The sequence below is a fragment of the Salmo salar genome, chromosome 04 (genome assembly GCF_965601325.2).
Source record: "Salmo salar chromosome 04, fSalSal1, whole genome shotgun sequence".
Taxonomy (NCBI): Eukaryota; Metazoa; Chordata; class Actinopteri; order Salmoniformes; family Salmonidae; genus Salmo; species Salmo salar.
In genome coordinates, this window is record NC_138294.1 from 12,194,442 (window position 1) to 12,213,541 (window position 19,100).

Consider the following 19,100-nt stretch of genomic DNA (forward strand, 5'->3'; position numbering starts at 1 on the left):
ACATACAGTTCTATGAAAATATACCATGACATGGGAGGGCTTCAGAGGTATAAAGCAGAGGGCTTTAAACAAGTCTATTTTGAGATAATGGGCTTGAAATGTAACTTGCCAACTGTTATTTAGCCACGTATATCACATGAATGGGGTTGCTGAAAACTCTTCTCCAGGTGTTGTGACATCAGATAATGTGCTCAACAAGACTGCAAAAACAGATGACCTGGAACACCCTCTTTCTCTCAACTTAAATGGGTCAGATGCTTAATGAATCACTAGTCTCCCATGACATGTTTCGTTATTCAATCTTATTAGGGCAGAACTTGTGTGATTGGTGGGAGTTCCAAAGACTGCCACTTGTGATTCCATCACCTGACCTATAAAACTGTGTGTAACCCTAAACCTACAACACTGTGTAACCCTAAACCTACAACACTGTCTAACCCTAAACCTACAACACTGTCTAACCCTAAACCTACAACACTGTCTAACCCTAAACCTACAACACTGTCTAACCCTAAACCTACAACACTGTCTAACCCTAAACCTACAACACTATGAGTAACATTAACTCTAAGCTTAAACCTAATCTTAACCAATTGTATCCCTAATAACCCTAACCTTTGGATCTGCCAGCTGAATATACACTTCCTATTAAGGTTTGTACTGACAGTGGTGAAATCTGATCCTAGATCTGTGGTTGGCAACTTCTCACCATCAATGGACTCTAAAACCATCATGTCATTATCTGTTCCTGAACTGATCATGTGGTTCTGTTTTTCTACCAGTGTTAAAGCACGGCCCTCATTCTACTGTCTGCACTAGTCATCTGCATCATCTTCATATCAATCTATAAAACTATTAAAGCCCGGCCCTCATTCTACTGTCTGCACTAGTCATCTGCATCATCTTCATATAAATCTATAAAACTATTAAAGCCCGGCCCTCATTCTACTGTCTGCACTAGTCATCTGCATCATCTTCATATAAATCTATAAAACTATTAAAGCCCGGCCCTCATTCTACTGTCTGCACTAGTCATCTGCATCATCTTCATATAAATCTATAAAACTATTAAAGCCCGGCCCTCATTCTACTGTCTGCACTAGTCATCTGCATCATCTTCATATAAATCTATAAAACTATTAAAGCACGGCCCTCATTCTACTGTCTGCACTAGTCATCTGCATCATCTTCATATTAATCTATAAAACTATTAAAGCCCGGCCCTCATTCTACTGTCTGCACTAGTCATCTGCATCATCTTCATATAAATCTATAAAACTATTAAAGCCCGGCCCTCATTCTACTGTCTGCACTAGTCATCTGCATCATCTTCATATTAATCTATAAAACTATTAAAGCACGGCCCTCATTCTACTGTCTGCACTAGTCATCTGCATCATCTTCATATAAATCTATAAAACTATTAAAGCACGGCCCTCATTCTACTGTCTGCACTAGTCATCTGCATCATCTTCATATTAATCTATAAAACTATTAAAGCCCGGCCCTCATTCTACTGTCTGCACTAGTCATCTGCATCATCTTCATATAAATCTATAAAACTATTAAAGCCCGGCCCTCATTCTACTGTCTGCACTAGTCATCTGCATCATCTTCATATTAATCTATAAAACTATTAAAGCCCGGCCCTCATTCTACTGTCTGCACTAGTCATCTGCATCATCTTCATATAAATCTATAAAACTATTAAAGCCCGGCCCTCATTCTACTGTCTGCACTAGTCATCTGCATCATCTTCATATAAATCTATAAAACTATTAAAGCCCGGCCCTCATTCTACTGTCTGCACTAGTCATCTGCATCATCTTCATATAAATCTATAAAACTATTAAAGCCCGGCCCTCATTCTACTGTCTGCACTAGTCATCTGCATCATCTTCATATTAATCTATAAAACTATTAAAGCACGGCCCTCATTCTACTGTCTGCACTAGTCATCTGCATCATCTTCATATTAATCTATAAAACTATTAAAGCCCGGCCCTCATTCTACTGTCTGCACTAGTCATCTGCATCATCTTCATATAAATCTATAAAACTATTAAAGCCCGGCCCTCATTCTACTGTCTGCACTAGTCATCTGCATCATCTTCATATTAATCTATAAAACTATTAAAGCACGGCCCTCATTCTACTGTCTGCACTAGTCATCTGCATCATCTTCATATTAATCTATAAAACTATTAAAGCCCGGCCCTCATTCTACTGTCTGCACTAGTCATCTGCATCATCTTCATATAAATCTATAAAACTATTAAAGCCCGGCCCTCATTCTACTGTCTGCACTAGTCATCTGCATCATCTTCATATTAATCTATAAAACTATTAAAGCCCGGCCCTCATTCTACTGTCTGCACTAGTCATCTGCATCATCTTCATATTAATCTATAAAACTATTAAAGCCCGGCCCTCATTCTACTGTCTGCACTAGTCATCTGCATCATCTTCATATTAATCTATAAAACTATTAAAGCACGGCCCTCATTCTACTGTCTGCACTAGTCATCTGCATCATCTTCATATTAATCTATAAAACTATTAAAGCCCGGCCCTCATTCTACTGTCTGCACTAGTCATCTGCATCATCTTCATATTAATCTATAAAACTATTAAAGCCCGGCCCTCATTCTACTGTCTGCACTAGTCATCTGCATCATCTTCATATTAATCTATAAAACTATTAAAGCCCGGCCCTCATTCTACTGTCTGCACTAGTCATCTGCATCATCTTCATATAAATCTATAAAACTATTAAAGCACGGCCCTCATTCTACTGTCTGCACTAGTCATCTGCATCATCTTCATATTAATCTATAAAACTATTAAAGCACGGCCCTCATTCTACTGTCTGCACTAGTCATCTGCATCATCTTCATATTAATCTATAAAACTATTAAAGCCCGGCCCTCATTCTACTGTCTGCACTAGTCATCTGCATCATCTTCATATAAATCTATAAAACTATTAAAGCCCGGCCCTCATTCTACTGTCTGCACTAGTCATCTGCATCATCTTCATATAAATCTATAAAACTATTAAAGCCCGGCCCTCATTCTACTGTCTGCACTAGTCATCTGCATCATCTTCATATAAATCTATAAAACTATTAAAGCCCGGCCCTCATTCTACTGTCTGCACTAGTCATCTGCATCATCTTCATATAAATCTATAAAACTATTAAAGCCCGGCCCTCATTCTACTGTCTGCACTAGTCATCTGCATCATCTTCATATAAATCTATAAAACTATTAAAGCCCGGCCCTCATTCTACTGTCTGCACTAGTCATCTGCATCATCTTCATATAAATCTATAAAACTATTAAAGCACAGCCCTCATTCTACTGTCTGCACTAGTCATCTGCATCATCTTCATATAAATCTATAAAACTATTAAAGCCCGGCCCTCATTCTACTGTCTGCACTAGTCATCTGCATCATCTTCATATAAATCTATAAAACTATTAAAGCCCGGCCCTCATTCTACTGTCTGCACTAGTCATCTGCATCATCTTCATATTAATCTATAAAACTATTAAAGCACAGCCCTCATTCTACTGTCTGCACTAGTCATCTGCATCATCTTCATATAAATCTATAAAACTATTAAAGCCCGGCCCTCATTCTACTGTCTGCACTAGTCATCTGCATCATCTTCATATTAATCTATAAAACTATTAAAGCCCGGCCCTCATTCTACTGTCTGCACTAGTCATCTGCATCATCTTCATATAAATCTATAAAACTATTAAAGCCCGGCCCTCATTCTACTGTCTGCACTAGTCATCTGCATCATCTTCATATAAATCTATAAAACTATTAAAGCCCGGCCCTCATTCTACTGTCTGCACTAGTCATCTGCATCATCTTCATATAAATCTATAAAACTATTAAAGCATGGCCCTCATTCTACTGTCTGCACTAGTCATCTGCATCATCTTCATATAAATCTATAAAACTATTAAAGCACGGCCCTCATTCTACTGTCTGCACTAGTCATCTGCATCATCTTCATATAAATCTATAAAACTATTAAAGCCCGGCCCTCATTCTACTGTCTGCACTAGTCATCTGCATCATCTTCATATTAATCTATAAAACTATTAAAGCCCGGCCCTCATTCTACTGTCTGCACTAGTCATCTGCATCATCTTCATATAAATCTATAAAACTAGTAAAGCCCGGCCCTCATTCTACTGTCTGCACTAGTCATCTGCATCATCTTCATATAAATCTATAAAACTATTAAAGCCCGGCCCTCATTCTACTGTCTGCACTAGTCATCTGCATCATCTTCATATAAATCTATAAAACTATTAAAGCACGGCCCTCATTCTACTGTCTGCACTAGTCATCTGCATCATCTTCATATTAATCTATAAAACTATTAAAGCCCGGCCCTCATTCTACTGTCTGCACTAGTCATCTGCATCATCTTCATATAAATCTATAAAACTATTAAAGCCCGGCCCTCATTCTACTGTCTGCACTAGTCATCTGCATCATCTTCATATTAATCTATAAAACTATTAAAGCACGGCCCTCATTCTACTGTCTGCACTAGTCATCTGCATCATCTTCATATAAATCTATAAAACTATTAAAGCACGGCCCTCATTCTACTGTCTGCACTAGTCATCTGCATCATCTTCATATTAATCTATAAAACTATTAAAGCCCGGCCCTCATTCTACTGTCTGCACTAGTCATCTGCATCATCTTCATATAAATCTATAAAACTATTAAAGCCCGGCCCTCATTCTACTGTCTGCACTAGTCATCTGCATCATCTTCATATTAATCTATAAAACTATTAAAGCCCGGCCCTCATTCTACTGTCTGCACTAGTCATCTGCATCATCTTCATATAAATCTATAAAACTATTAAAGCCCGGCCCTCATTCTACTGTCTGCACTAGTCATCTGCATCATCTTCATATAAATCTATAAAACTATTAAAGCCCGGCCCTCATTCTACTGTCTGCACTAGTCATCTGCATCATCTTCATATAAATCTATAAAACTATTAAAGCCCGGCCCTCATTCTACTGTCTGCACTAGTCATCTGCATCATCTTCATATTAATCTATAAAACTATTAAAGCACGGCCCTCATTCTACTGTCTGCACTAGTCATCTGCATCATCTTCATATTAATCTATAAAACTATTAAAGCCCGGCCCTCATTCTACTGTCTGCACTAGTCATCTGCATCATCTTCATATAAATCTATAAAACTATTAAAGCCCGGCCCTCATTCTACTGTCTGCACTAGTCATCTGCATCATCTTCATATTAATCTATAAAACTATTAAAGCACGGCCCTCATTCTACTGTCTGCACTAGTCATCTGCATCATCTTCATATTAATCTATAAAACTATTAAAGCCCGGCCCTCATTCTACTGTCTGCACTAGTCATCTGCATCATCTTCATATAAATCTATAAAACTATTAAAGCCCGGCCCTCATTCTACTGTCTGCACTAGTCATCTGCATCATCTTCATATTAATCTATAAAACTATTAAAGCCCGGCCCTCATTCTACTGTCTGCACTAGTCATCTGCATCATCTTCATATTAATCTATAAAACTATTAAAGCCCGGCCCTCATTCTACTGTCTGCACTAGTCATCTGCATCATCTTCATATTAATCTATAAAACTATTAAAGCACGGCCCTCATTCTACTGTCTGCACTAGTCATCTGCATCATCTTCATATTAATCTATAAAACTATTAAAGCACGGCCCTCATTCTACTGTCTGCACTAGTCATCTGCATCATCTTCATATTAATCTATAAAACTATTAAAGCCCGGCCCTCATTCTACTGTCTGCACTAGTCATCTGCATCATCTTCATATTAATCTATAAAACTATTAAAGCCCGGCCCTCATTCTACTGTCTGCACTAGTCATCTGCATCATCTTCATATAAATCTATAAAACTATTAAAGCACGGCCCTCATTCTACTGTCTGCACTAGTCATCTGCATCATCTTCATATTAATCTATAAAACTATTAAAGCACGGCCCTCATTCTACTGTCTGCACTAGTCATCTGCATCATCTTCATATTAATCTATAAAACTATTAAAGCCCGGCCCTCATTCTACTGTCTGCACTAGTCATCTGCATCATCTTCATATAAATCTATAAAACTATTAAAGCCCGGCCCTCATTCTACTGTCTGCACTAGTCATCTGCATCATCTTCATATAAATCTATAAAACTATTAAAGCCCGGCCCTCATTCTACTGTCTGCACTAGTCATCTGCATCATCTTCATATAAATCTATAAAACTATTAAAGCCCGGCCCTCATTCTACTGTCTGCACTAGTCATCTGCATCATCTTCATATAAATCTATAAAACTATTAAAGCCCGGCCCTCATTCTACTGTCTGCACTAGTCATCTGCATCATCTTCATATAAATCTATAAAACTATTAAAGCCCGGCCCTCATTCTACTGTCTGCACTAGTCATCTGCATCATCTTCATATAAATCTATAAAACTATTAAAGCACAGCCCTCATTCTACTGTCTGCACTAGTCATCTGCATCATCTTCATATAAATCTATAAAACTATTAAAGCCCGGCCCTCATTCTACTGTCTGCACTAGTCATCTGCATCATCTTCATATAAATCTATAAAACTATTAAAGCCCGGCCCTCATTCTACTGTCTGCACTAGTCATCTGCATCATCTTCATATTAATCTATAAAACTATTAAAGCACAGCCCTCATTCTACTGTCTGCACTAGTCATCTGCATCATCTTCATATAAATCTATAAAACTATTAAAGCCCGGCCCTCATTCTACTGTCTGCACTAGTCATCTGCATCATCTTCATATTAATCTATAAAACTATTAAAGCCCGGCCCTCATTCTACTGTCTGCACTAGTCATCTGCATCATCTTCATATAAATCTATAAAACTATTAAAGCCCGGCCCTCATTCTACTGTCTGCACTAGTCATCTGCATCATCTTCATATAAATCTATAAAACTATTAAAGCCCGGCCCTCATTCTACTGTCTGCACTAGTCATCTGCATCATCTTCATATAAATCTATAAAACTATTAAAGCATGGCCCTCATTCTACTGTCTGCACTAGTCATCTGCATCATCTTCATATAAATCTATAAAACTATTAAAGCACGGCCCTCATTCTACTGTCTGCACTAGTCATCTGCATCATCTTCATATAAATCTATAAAACTATTAAAGCCCGGCCCTCATTCTACTGTCTGCACTAGTCATCTGCATCATCTTCATATTAATCTATAAAACTATTAAAGCCCGGCCCTCATTCTACTGTCTGCACTAGTCATCTGCATCATCTTCATATAAATCTATAAAACTATTAAAGCATGGCCCTCATTCTACTGTCTGCACTAGTCATCTGCATCATCTTCATATAAATCTATAAAACTATTAAAGCACGGCCCTCATTCTACTGTCTGCACTAGTCATCTGCATCATCTTCATATAAATCTATAAAACTATTAAAGCCCGGCCCTCATTCTACTGTCTGCACTAGTCATCTGCATCATCTTCATATAAATCTATAAAACTATTAAAGCCCAGCCCTCATTCTACTGTCTGCACTAGTCATCTGCATCATCTTCATATAAATCTATAAAACTATTAAAGCACAGCCCTCATTCTACTGTCTGCACTAGTCATCTGCATCATCTTCATATAAATCTATAAAACTATTAAAGCACGGCCCTCATTCTACTGTCTGCACTAGTCATCTGCATCATCTTCATATTAATCTATAAAACTATTAAAGCATGGCCCTCATTCTACTGTCTGCACTAGTCATCTGCATCATCTTAATCAGTTCAGTAGCAGACCTTGAGACCTCAGAGTTCTCATGTGGTGATGTCACATTATTTTATTTTCTGGAGGGGAAACTGTTTCACTTCAAAATGTTTTACTGAAGCTATTTAACAGAAACACATTCTCTTGTCTGGTCACACCAGGAACTGATACCATCCCTTGTTCCACTCACTTTTTGGAGGGAAAACTATTTAACAGAAAAATGATGTTTGTAAATGTGATAACAGGAAGAACATTAAGGTTATACTCATGTCAAAGGCAACAACATTGTCGTTGTAATCCAACAGAACATGAGGTCCGGATTGTTCTGGTGGGGAAGACTGGAGTTGGAAAGAGTGCAGCAGGAACCACCATCCTGGGAAGGAAAGATTTTGAAACAACATCTCGTGACTGTTACATCAGAAAGACAGGAGAGGTGGTGTCACATGAGATGACGCTGGAGAGACGAAGCAGGTACGGGGAGTAACATTTAATAAATAACGGACATATAACGAGACAAGAACAGCGTCAGCAAACAGAAAACAAAGACAAAACAACAATCAATGAAGCAGCAGGGAACAGCGCTAGGGAACTGACAAATATAGGGGAGGAGATAAACAGGAGATAAGTGAGTCCAGGTGAGTCCAATAACGCTGATGCGAGTGACGAGGGAAGGCAGGTGGGCATGACTGATGGCAGGAGCGTGTGATGCAGGGTAATCTGGCGCCCTCATGCGCCAGGGGAAGGGAAGAGCGGGAGCAGACGTAACAGGTGGATGGGAAAAGTTTAGTTGCTATATACTGAACAAAAATATAAATTCAACATGCAACAATTTCAACGAATTTCTTGAGTTACAGTTCATATAAGGAAATCAGTCAATTGAAATACATAAATTAGGCCCTAATCTATGGATTTCACATGACTGGGCAGGGGCGCAGCCATGGGTGGGCCTGGGAGGGCATAGCACCACCCACTTGGGATTCAGGCCCACCCACTGGAGAGCAAGGCCCAGCCAATCAGAATTAGTTTTTCCCCACAAAAGGGCTTTATTACTGACAGAAATACTCCCCAGTTTCATCAGCTGTCCGGGTGGCTGGTCTCTGACGATCGCTGTAGGTGAAGAAGCCGGATTTGGAGTTCCTGGGCTGGCGTGGTTACACTTGGTCTGCGGTTGTGATGCTGGTTGGACGTACTGCCATATTCTCTAAAACAACTTTAGAGAAGGGTTATGTCAGAGAAATTAACATTCAATTATCTGACAACAGCTCTGGTGGACATTATTGCAGTCAGCATGCCAATTGCACACTCCCTCAACTTGAGACATCAGTGGCATTGTGTTGTGTGACAAAACATTTTAGAGTGGCCTTTTATTGTCCCCAGCACAAGGTGCACCTGTGTAATGATCATGCTGTTTAATCAGCTTCTTGATATGCCACACCTGTCAGGTGGATAGATTCTCTTGGCCACGGAGAAATGTTCACTAACGGATGAAAACAAATTTGTGCACAATATTTAAGAGAAATACGCTTTTTGTGCGTTTGGAACATTTCTGGGATCTTTTATTTCAGCTCATGAAACATAGGACCAACACTTTACATGTTGCGTTTATATTTTTGTTCAGTATATATACATTGTGGATAATTGTAATCCAGATCTTCAGGATTTTACTCAGAAATGTAAAGGGAGATATCATGTCTTCAACAATGAAGATCAGAATCCCTCTCAGGTCACTGAGCTGCTTGAGAAGATAAACAAGATGGTCATGATGAATGGAGGAAGATACTACAGCAATGAGATGTTCCAAGAGGATGAGAGAGAGAATGAAGAAGATGAAGAGAGGATCCTGAGAGAGAGATTGAAGAGAGGAAGAGAGAATCCTGAGTGAGGGGGATGGAAACGTTTGAAAGAGAGCGTCAAAGGGATAGATTTGGTGATGAAAGTTTTGACGGCAGTGGGGCAGTAGAGGGAACTACAGTGGAAGCTGTAATAAATAGATACAATATACAATGAGAATCCTTAGTTAAAACCTCTGCAGGATCGGTGTCCCGCCCTCGGGACGCTTGAGCTAACGTACGCTAATGTGATTAGCATGAGGTTGTAAGTGTAACCGTGTAGGTTCCGTCCCTCTCTTCGCCCCAACCTGGGCTCGAACCAGGGACCCTTGCACACATCAACAACTGACACCCCATGAAGCATCGTTACCCATCGCGCCACAAAAGCCACGGCCCTTGCAACGCAAGGGGAACAACCACTTCAGGTCTCAGAGCGAGTGACGTTACTGATTGAAACGCTATTAGCGCGCACCACCGCTAACTAACTAGCTATTTCACATCGGTTACACTCACCCCCCTTTCGACCTCCTCCTTTTCCGCAGCAACCAATGATCCGGGTCAACAGCATCAATGTAACAGTGTAGGTTCCGTCCCTCTCTTCGCCCCAACCTGGGCTCGAACCAGGGACCCTTGCACACATCAACAACAGTCACCCACGAAGCATCGTTACCCATTGCGCCACAAAAGCTGCGGCCCTTGCCATGCAAGGGGAACAACCACTTCAGGTCTCAGAGCGAGTGACGTCACTGATTGAAATGCTATTAGCGCGCACCACCGCTAACTAACTAGCCATTTCACATCGGTTACATAAGTAACAAGAACATTTCCGAGGACATAGACATATCTTAAATTCTTGTTAATCTAACTGCACTGTCCAATTTACAGTAGCTATTACAGTGAAAGTATACTATGCTATTGGTGCACAGTTTTTCGCTTGAAAATGTATCAATAAACCAATAGGCAGATTTGGGCAGACATAATACAACATTTTGAACAGTAATGCAATGGTTCATTGGATATGTCTAAAACTTTTCACATACACTGCTGCCATCTAGTGGCCAACATCTAAATTGCGCCTGTTCTCCTAAGTAATATTATGTCCCTTTTCTTGCATTTAAAAGATGATGTGACAAAAAAAACTCATGTTTTTTCTTTGTATTATCTTTTACCAGATCTAATGTGTTATATTCTCCTACACGAATTTCACATTTCCACAAACTTCAAAGTGTTTCCTTTCAAATGGTATCAAGAATATGCATATCCTTGCTTCAGGTCCTGAGCTACAGGCAGTTAGATTTGGGAATGTCATTTTAGGTGAACATTTAAGGATCCGATCCTTAAGAGGTTGCTGTACATTCTACAAGTTGTTCGGCTTCATTATTTGATATCTATAGACTATATACACTGAGAGTACAAAACATTAACAATTACCTGCTCTTTCCATAGACTGACCAGGTAAATCCAGGTGAAAGCTATGATCCCTTATTGATGTCACTTGTTAAATCCACTTCAATTAGTGTAGATGAAGGGGAGGAGACAAGGATTTTTAAGCCTTGAGACAATTGTGACTTGGATTATGTATGTGTTTCATTCAGAGAGTGAATTGGCAAGACAAAATATTTAAGTGCCTTTGAACAGGGTATGGTAGTAAGTGCCAGGCGCACCGGTATGTGTCAACATGGGCCAGCTTCCCTGTGTAACGCTTTCAACACCTTGTCCATACCCCAACAAATTGATGCTTTTCTGAGGGCAAAAGGGGGCTGCAAATCAATATTAGGAAGGTATTCCTAAGGTTTTGTACACTGTGTATATCAGTATATTCTAACTTTGACTAGTGTCTCTGCATTGCCTGTTCCTGTTACAGTGCAGTACAACAAGCCACTGCAACAATGAGATGTTTCAAGAGGCTGAGAGAGGGAAGTAGTAAACAAGGGGAATGCTGTGTACAACGAGAGTCTGTAACATTACCATTTGTCATTGTTTTGACTGGCTGGTTGGTTTCTGGGTTGCTGGTTGGTTGGTTGATTTACAGTTCGTCTAAGAACTATCTGTGGACACATTCTAATGGTTTACACACATTAGAAAAGTATAAACCAACCTCAACAAATTAATATTAATTTATGACAAATTACTGTTCTTAAATAACTAAATGCCCTTTTGTGTTCAGTTTATTTGTGTCTATTGCTGTAACCCCCCCCCCCCCCCCCCCAATCGCAGCACCCACACCACCACCCCCAAACCTTTTCCCGTGGCTATGGTCTCTGTACCTCTGAAAGCGTCCATTCACTCCTTTAATTTCCAATCTTTGCTAAGGTATCAGGACCCATCAGCTCTATAAAGTCCTCTGTCTCCACCTAGAGGAACAAAGGAGTGATTACAACTATCACAGGAATGACAAAAATATGATACAAATTAAATACTGTATAATGTTTTCTGATCTATGCTTGTTTGTATCTTCACTGCATTTAATAAGCATGATCTGAAGACATATTCACACATTATCAAATCATTTTAATGGACAATAAATATTTTCTTTATAGAGTTTGCGGCATATGCCAATGCCAAGATGTATCAGATGTGCCGTGTTATTTCCGGATGTTTTTAATTAATTTGACCCTATCAATATTTGACATCACAAATATTTCAGTATTAGATCTACATATTCTGCCTCTTAGAAAACGTAGACCTGTTTTTTTTTTTAAATGTGGGAGTTGTTTGTCTAAGTTCTTTCCTGTTAGAAACTGAAAGTAAATTCGACAACTTTTCTCTCTTTCTATGGCTTCATCCCATGTTTTTCAACTTGCAAGACAGCAGCAAAAATGGTAGGTTCATATTTTTATTATGAAAGTCAGGTGTAAGATTCTTTGGGAGTCGATTCTTATTCAACTCAACGAAATTTGCTGATAATAAAAGGCCGAGTTTTCAACTTATTTCTAATAATCGGCAAGTAAAAAAATTTAGCACCCCACTAGGCCCACTAGCATAATAACGGAGTGCGCACTAGGAAGACCACGAAAAGTGTTCTCTTTTACACAGCTACCTGACGCTGAGATTTAAGATATTTATTTATTTAACCTAAAATAAGACATGCTCATGTAGAAAGAAACAATAGACAATCGTGTGTATTGTATTGTGTACATACAGTGTATTGCTTCCAAAATTTGATAGGCGGTCATAGGCCTAATTTAGTTACATTTTTACAGGTGTGTGTCAGAATACCCATATTTGCGTTCTTAATATTAGGCATTTTAGCTATGCGAAAATGTAACGTTTTATATGTGAAATTTGGAAAATCCAGTATGCTTTAAATGCCAGGATGTTATACTCATTTCGGCTATACTTCGTTGCACACTTTTGAGGGAGTATGTTTATATTTGTTGCTTACTGCATACATTGTTAGTAAACAGTACGTTTCCAAATAGTATATAATACGATTAGTAGTACACATTATGTCGTTTTAGAAAGTAGTAGGCAATATGGATTTCGGATACGGCCTATGACTCCCAGCCAACATTGACAAAATGGATTCCTAAAAATGCAGCCACTTTGGTTTTGAGCCATAGAGATAGCAGCAGCATTTTTATTTTATTTAACTAGGCAAGTCATTTAAGAACAAATTCTTATTGACAATGATGGCCTACCCCAGCCAAACCTGGACGACGGTGGGCCAATTGTGGGCCCTATGGTGTTATGGGTGTAAGATGGCACAGTGATGCCATCTGTTGGTAAATGTTAATTACTGCAACTCCAGTGTTTTACCGGTGTGCTTGAAATACCCGGATGTTTTGCAATATACTGAACAAGACTGGTTACTCGCATCAATGCCTCTGTCTCGTCATTTAACATTCAAACATATGGGACACCCAATCACTCCCGCATGTGATACAGCCTGGATTTGAACCAGGGACTGTAGTGACACTTTGCACTGCGCCACTCAGGAGCCGTTTACACTATCTCCTTTTTAAAGTAGTACATTTTCTACTTCAGGACTGGCTGATCCCTCCTGTTGAAGTCCCACCCAGTTGACTACATAAAAATGGTGGAAGCTGTTAATGCCGCTGCCCATGCTAATGCAGCCTTTTGGCCACTAGAGGCCTCTATCATTCTCTGGTTGGGGCAGGTTGAGGCGTTTTGGCTAGAAGGGATACAGGTTATGTCAGAATTGACCAGGATTGACTTTTCCTAGCAGGATAGGAGAAATTACTCCACAGGTTAGTATCATTAACATAGTAGGTTGGGAAAATTAGGTAAAGGTTAAGGAAAGCGTTAGGGTTACCTAAAATGCAACATTTTCCTTTTGACGTAAATTTGACATCAACTGTGTTCTGTCTAGCCATGACCAGGTTGGGGCAGTTTGGTGTCCAGCCTTGGCATTATACAATTTCCTAAAAGAGGACTGACATGAAAAAGACAACTAAATAACATAATTACATAAACACTATAATTATGCTACATTGCTGGGCTAAATCTTTTTATTTTATTTTTTATAATTATAATAATAATAATACAAAAGAAAACATTCAGCATTTAGTGCTTTTCACAATTGTATTCAGTACCAAATGCTTTACAGAATGTCATTATAATGTTCATTTAAATCCCCAGCACAGCAGACCAACAGTAGGCCTACTCTGCTTTTGTATTTAAACGTTTTAATATAATGGTGTCTACTCTTCTTATTTACAGATTGATATGGGACCAGACCAGTCCTCTTCAGGATTCTGAGGTCTCCTCTCTGAGAGTTATAATGAGTTATCATCAGACTGATCTGGGACCAGACCAGTCCTCTTCAGGATTCTGAGGTCTCCTCTCTGAGAGTTATAATGAGTTATCATCAGACTGATCTGGGACCAGACCAGTCCTCTTCAGGATTCTGAGGTCTCCTCTCTGAGAGTTATAATGAGTTATCATCAGGGGCTGAGGGTGAAGCCATCCCTAAAAAAAGACGTAAAGTTGAGTCACCAAACAAGGATCTTGATGAGACCATGGACCCTGATATGAGGTAGACGTGTGTATGTGTGTGTGTGTGTCCGTCCATTGGAGGACGTTGCACTTCTAATGATGTAGTTATCAGGATAACTGTGTATTTTTGTAATGCTCAGGATAACTGTGTATTATAGTAATTATCAGGATAACTGTGTATTATAGTAATTATCAGGATAACTGTGTATTATAGTAATGATCAGGATAACTGTTTATTATAGTAATGATCAGGATAACTGTTTATTATAGTAATTATCAGGATAACTGTTTATTAATATTAATTTTCAGGATAACTGTTTATTAATATTAATTTTCAGGATTATTGTGTATTATAGTAATTATCAGGATAACTGTGTATTATAGTAATTATCAGGATAACTGTTTATTAATATTAATTATTAGAATAACTGTATTTTTCAGAGTAAATTACTCACGGACACTAGAGAAGCTTAACCAAGTTTAATTCTTCCCAAAGGTTCTGTACATCTGTATTCAGACAGCAAAACATTTCTCACCATCACAGTTATATACATCCCACTTTAGGACACTCCTCCTTCTCTTTCCAATCCTTACATCTTATTGTTCAACAGGAAGAAGGTAACCAGATACTAAACCCTGATTACTCCCTTAAGGGGAACTGACCTCACCTCCTAACCTCAACCCCTTCTTCCCCTAGTCCACAGATGTCCATCTGTCTCCTCTATGTCAGCTGTTGCTCTCCTCCTATCCACCCAACACATTCCAAAGCTATCTGTCTTCCCACAGAAAACCATTAACTTCTGACCCACAACCCAGTCTCTTTCACTCTTCCTGTTCAAGGCTTCTTCTCTATCATTTATTTGCCATCTCAATGTTCAAAGTTTAGCCAATTCCAACAATTAATTATCAGGATAAGTGATTATTATAGTATTTACTGACATTACAAGGTATAGTAATAGATTAAATTGCAAAATGCATCTGGAAAATGAAAATTCAATTTCAACTGAATGCTGTTTCCAGTCAGATAATGGTGGAACTCAGTTTCCCCTAACTTAACCCCTGCAGTATGCACTGCAGTCTTTCTTTTCAATCAAACTAATACTCTATTTGTGTTCACCACAGGTGTTGGAACAAAAATTATTTTCCAATCGTTCCTTTCTGAACAGAACCACAATTTGTTCCGTTCTGCTGTTCCGACCACTATAATAAAGTTCTAAACAGGTCTGACTGAGAAAGAAATAGTGATTTATATTGTTCCTTCTGTTCCTTTGTTAACTTGTGAAGTCGACATAGTTTTTACATTTAGCTCATTATATTACTCCACCAATCAGTGCTGAGAGAGAAAAAAAGAAAGTATTCATACTCTTTGACTTATAGCCCATTTTGTTGTTCCAGCCTGAATTCAAAATATATGACATTTATTTTAGTTCTTACGCATCTGCACACAATACCCATAATGACAAAGTGAAAACATGTTTTTTAGATTTTTTTTGCAAATGCATTAAAAATTAAATGCATAAATAACTCATTTACGGTGCATTTGGAAAGTATTCAGACCTCTTGACTTTTCCACATGTTGTTATGTTACAGCCTTATTCTAAAATTGATTAAATAGTTTTTCCCCCTCATCAACCTACAAACAATACAACAGGTTTTTAGACATTTTTTCTAATTTATTACAAATAAAAAAATGGAAATATCACATTTACATAAGTATTCAGACCCTTTACTCAGTACTTTGTTGAAGTCCCTTTGGCAGCAATTACAGCCTCAAGTATTCTTGGGTATGACGCTACAAGCTTGGCACACCTGTATTTTGGGGAGTTTCGCAGCACAGCTATTTTCAGGTCTCTCCAGAGATGTTTGATTGAGTTCAAGTCTGGGCTCTGGCTGGGCCACTCAAGGACATTCAGAGACTTGTCCCGAAGCCACTCCTGCCTTGTCTTGACTGTGTGCTTAGGGTCATTGTCCTGTTGGAAGGTGAAACTTCTGCCCAGTCTGAGGTTCTGAGTGCTCTGGAGCAGGCTTTCATCAAGGATCTCTCTGTACTTTGCTCTGTTCATCTTTCCCTCGATCCTGACTAGTTTCCCAGTCCCTGCCGCTGAAAAACATCCCCACAGCATGATGCTGCCACCACCATGCTTCACCGTAGGGATGGTGCCAGGTTTCCTCCAGACGTGACGCTTGGCATTCCGGCTAAAGAGTTCAATCTTGGTTTCATCAGACCATAGAATCTTGTTTCTCATGGTCTAAGAGGCCTTTAGGTGCCTTTTGGCAAACTCCAAGTGGGTTGTCATGTGCCCTTTACTGAGAAGTGGCTTCCGTCTGGCCACTCTACCATAAAGGCCTGATTGGTGGAGTGCTGCAGAGATGGTTGTCCTTCTCTCCCATCTCCACAGAGGAACTCTGGTGCTCTGTCAGAGTGACCATCAGGTTCTTGGTCACGTCCCTGACAAAGGCCCTTCTCCCCCGATTGCTCAGTTTGGCAGGGTGGCCAGCTCTAGGAAGAGTCTTGGTGGTACCAAACTTCTTCCATTTAAGAATGATGGAGGCCAATGTGTTCTTGGCGACCTGCAATGCTGCAGACATTTTTTCTGACCCTTCCCCAGATCTGTGCCTCAACACAGTCCTGTCTCGGAGCTCTACGGACAGTTCCTTCAACCTCATAGTTTGGTTTTTGCGCTGACATGCACTGTCAACTGTAGGACCTTATATAGACAGGTGTGTGCCTTTCCAAATCATGTCCAATCAATTGAATTTACCTCAGGTGGACTCCAATCAAGTTGTAGAAACATCTCACAGATGACCGATGGAAACAGGATGTACCTGAGCTCAATTTCGAGTCTCATAGCAAAGTGTTTGAATATTTATGTGAATAAGATATCTGTTTTTTATTTGTAATAAAAATAAAAATCTGTTTTCACTTTGTCATTATGTAGATTGATTGATAGGCCACATTTTTTAAAATACGTTTTAGAGTAAGGCTGTATCGTAACAAAACGTGGAAAAAGTAAAGGGGTCTGAATACTTTCTGAATGCACTGTACATATGTATTGACACCCCTAAGTAAATACTTTGTAGAAGCACCTTTGGCACCGATTACAGCTGTGAGTCTTTCTTTGTAAGTCTCTAGAGCTTTCCACACCTGGATTGTGCAACATTTCCAATTTTTCTTTTCAAAATTCTTTAAGCTCTGTCAAATAGATTGTTGATCATTGCTAGACAACCATTTTCAGGCCTTGCCATAGATTTAATTCAAAACTGTAACTCAGGAACATTCACTGTCTTCATCGTAAGCAACTCCAGTGTAGATTTGGCCATGTGTTTTAAGTTATTGGCCTGCTGAAAGGTGAATTAATCTCCCAGTGTCTGGTGAAAAGCAGATTGAACCAGGTTTTCCTCTAGGATTTTGCCTGTTCTTAGCTCCATTCGGTTTCTTTTTTATCCTGAAAAACTCCCCAGTATTTAACGATTGCAAGCATACCCATAGCATTAGGCAGCCACCACTACGCTTGAAAATATGGAGAGTGGCATATTTATGCCCCAAACATTTCTTTGTTAATTTTCTTTTGGCGGTATTACTTCAGTGCCTTGTTGCAAGCAGAATGCATGTTTTGGAATATTTTTTATTTTGTACAGGCTCTCTTCTTTTCACTCTGTCAATAATGTTAGTATTGCGGAGTAACTACAATGTTGATGCATCCTCAGGTTTCTATCACAGACATTGAACTCTGTAACTGTTTTAAACTCACCATTGGCCTCATGGTGAAATCCCTGAGCGGTGTCCTTCCTCTCTGGCAACAGAGTTAGGAAAGATACTTGTATCTTTGTAGTGACTGGGTGATTGATACACCATCCAAAGTGTAATTCATAACTTCACCATGCTCAAAGGGATATTCAATGTTTGCTTTTTTGTTTTTACCCATCTACCAATAGGTATCCGTCTTTGCGAGGCACTGGAAAACATCACTGTTCTTTGTGGTTGAATCTTTGTTTGAAATTCACTGCTCGAATGAGGGACCTTACAGATAATTGTATGTGTAGGGTACAGAGATGAGGTAGTCATAAAAAAATGATGTTAAACACTATTATTGCACACAGTGTGTCCATGTAACTTATTATGTGTCTTGTTAAGCAAATAAGATAAGTAAGTTGGTGCCGGAGCAGAAAGGAGATGTTTTACGTGCCCCCAACCGATTGTTTTTTTTGTTCGTTTATATGCGTTGTTTGTAACTTATTTTTGTAACTATTTTTGTACATAATGTTGCCGCTACGGTCTCTTGTGACCGAAAATAACTTCTAGACATCAGGACTGCGATTACTCACCACGGACTAGCAGAATCCTTTTCCTTCTTTCACGACTCTGACGAGCCCGAAGTGGAGGATTAACGGCTCCCTCTGGAACAGGCCCCAACCCCAGTGATCTGCGTGAAGAGGAGGCGGAGGAAGAGAGGCTGGAGG

The 19,100-nt window shown here is 39.3% G+C and overlaps 1 protein-coding gene across 3 annotated transcripts in view; it reads left to right on the forward strand.

The window, feature by feature from the left end:
- The first annotated feature begins 12,382 nt into the window (after window positions 1–12,382).
- LOC106610532 (uncharacterized) overlaps window positions 12,383–19,100 on the forward strand; it is a 46,988-nt gene continuing 40,270 nt past the window's right edge. For 2 of the 3 annotated variants that reach the window (XM_082974108.1, XM_082974109.1), the window contains exons 1-2: window positions 12,416–12,502; window positions 14,516–14,679. In XM_082974108.1, coding sequence (XP_082830234.1) covers window positions 14,663–14,679 — 17 coding nt within the window. In that variant the 5' untranslated portion in view covers window positions 12,416–12,502; window positions 14,516–14,662. Of the gene's footprint in view, window positions 12,503–14,363; window positions 14,680–19,100 lie in introns of all 3 variants that reach the window. The other variant, XM_014209918.3, reaches the window with a different exon arrangement.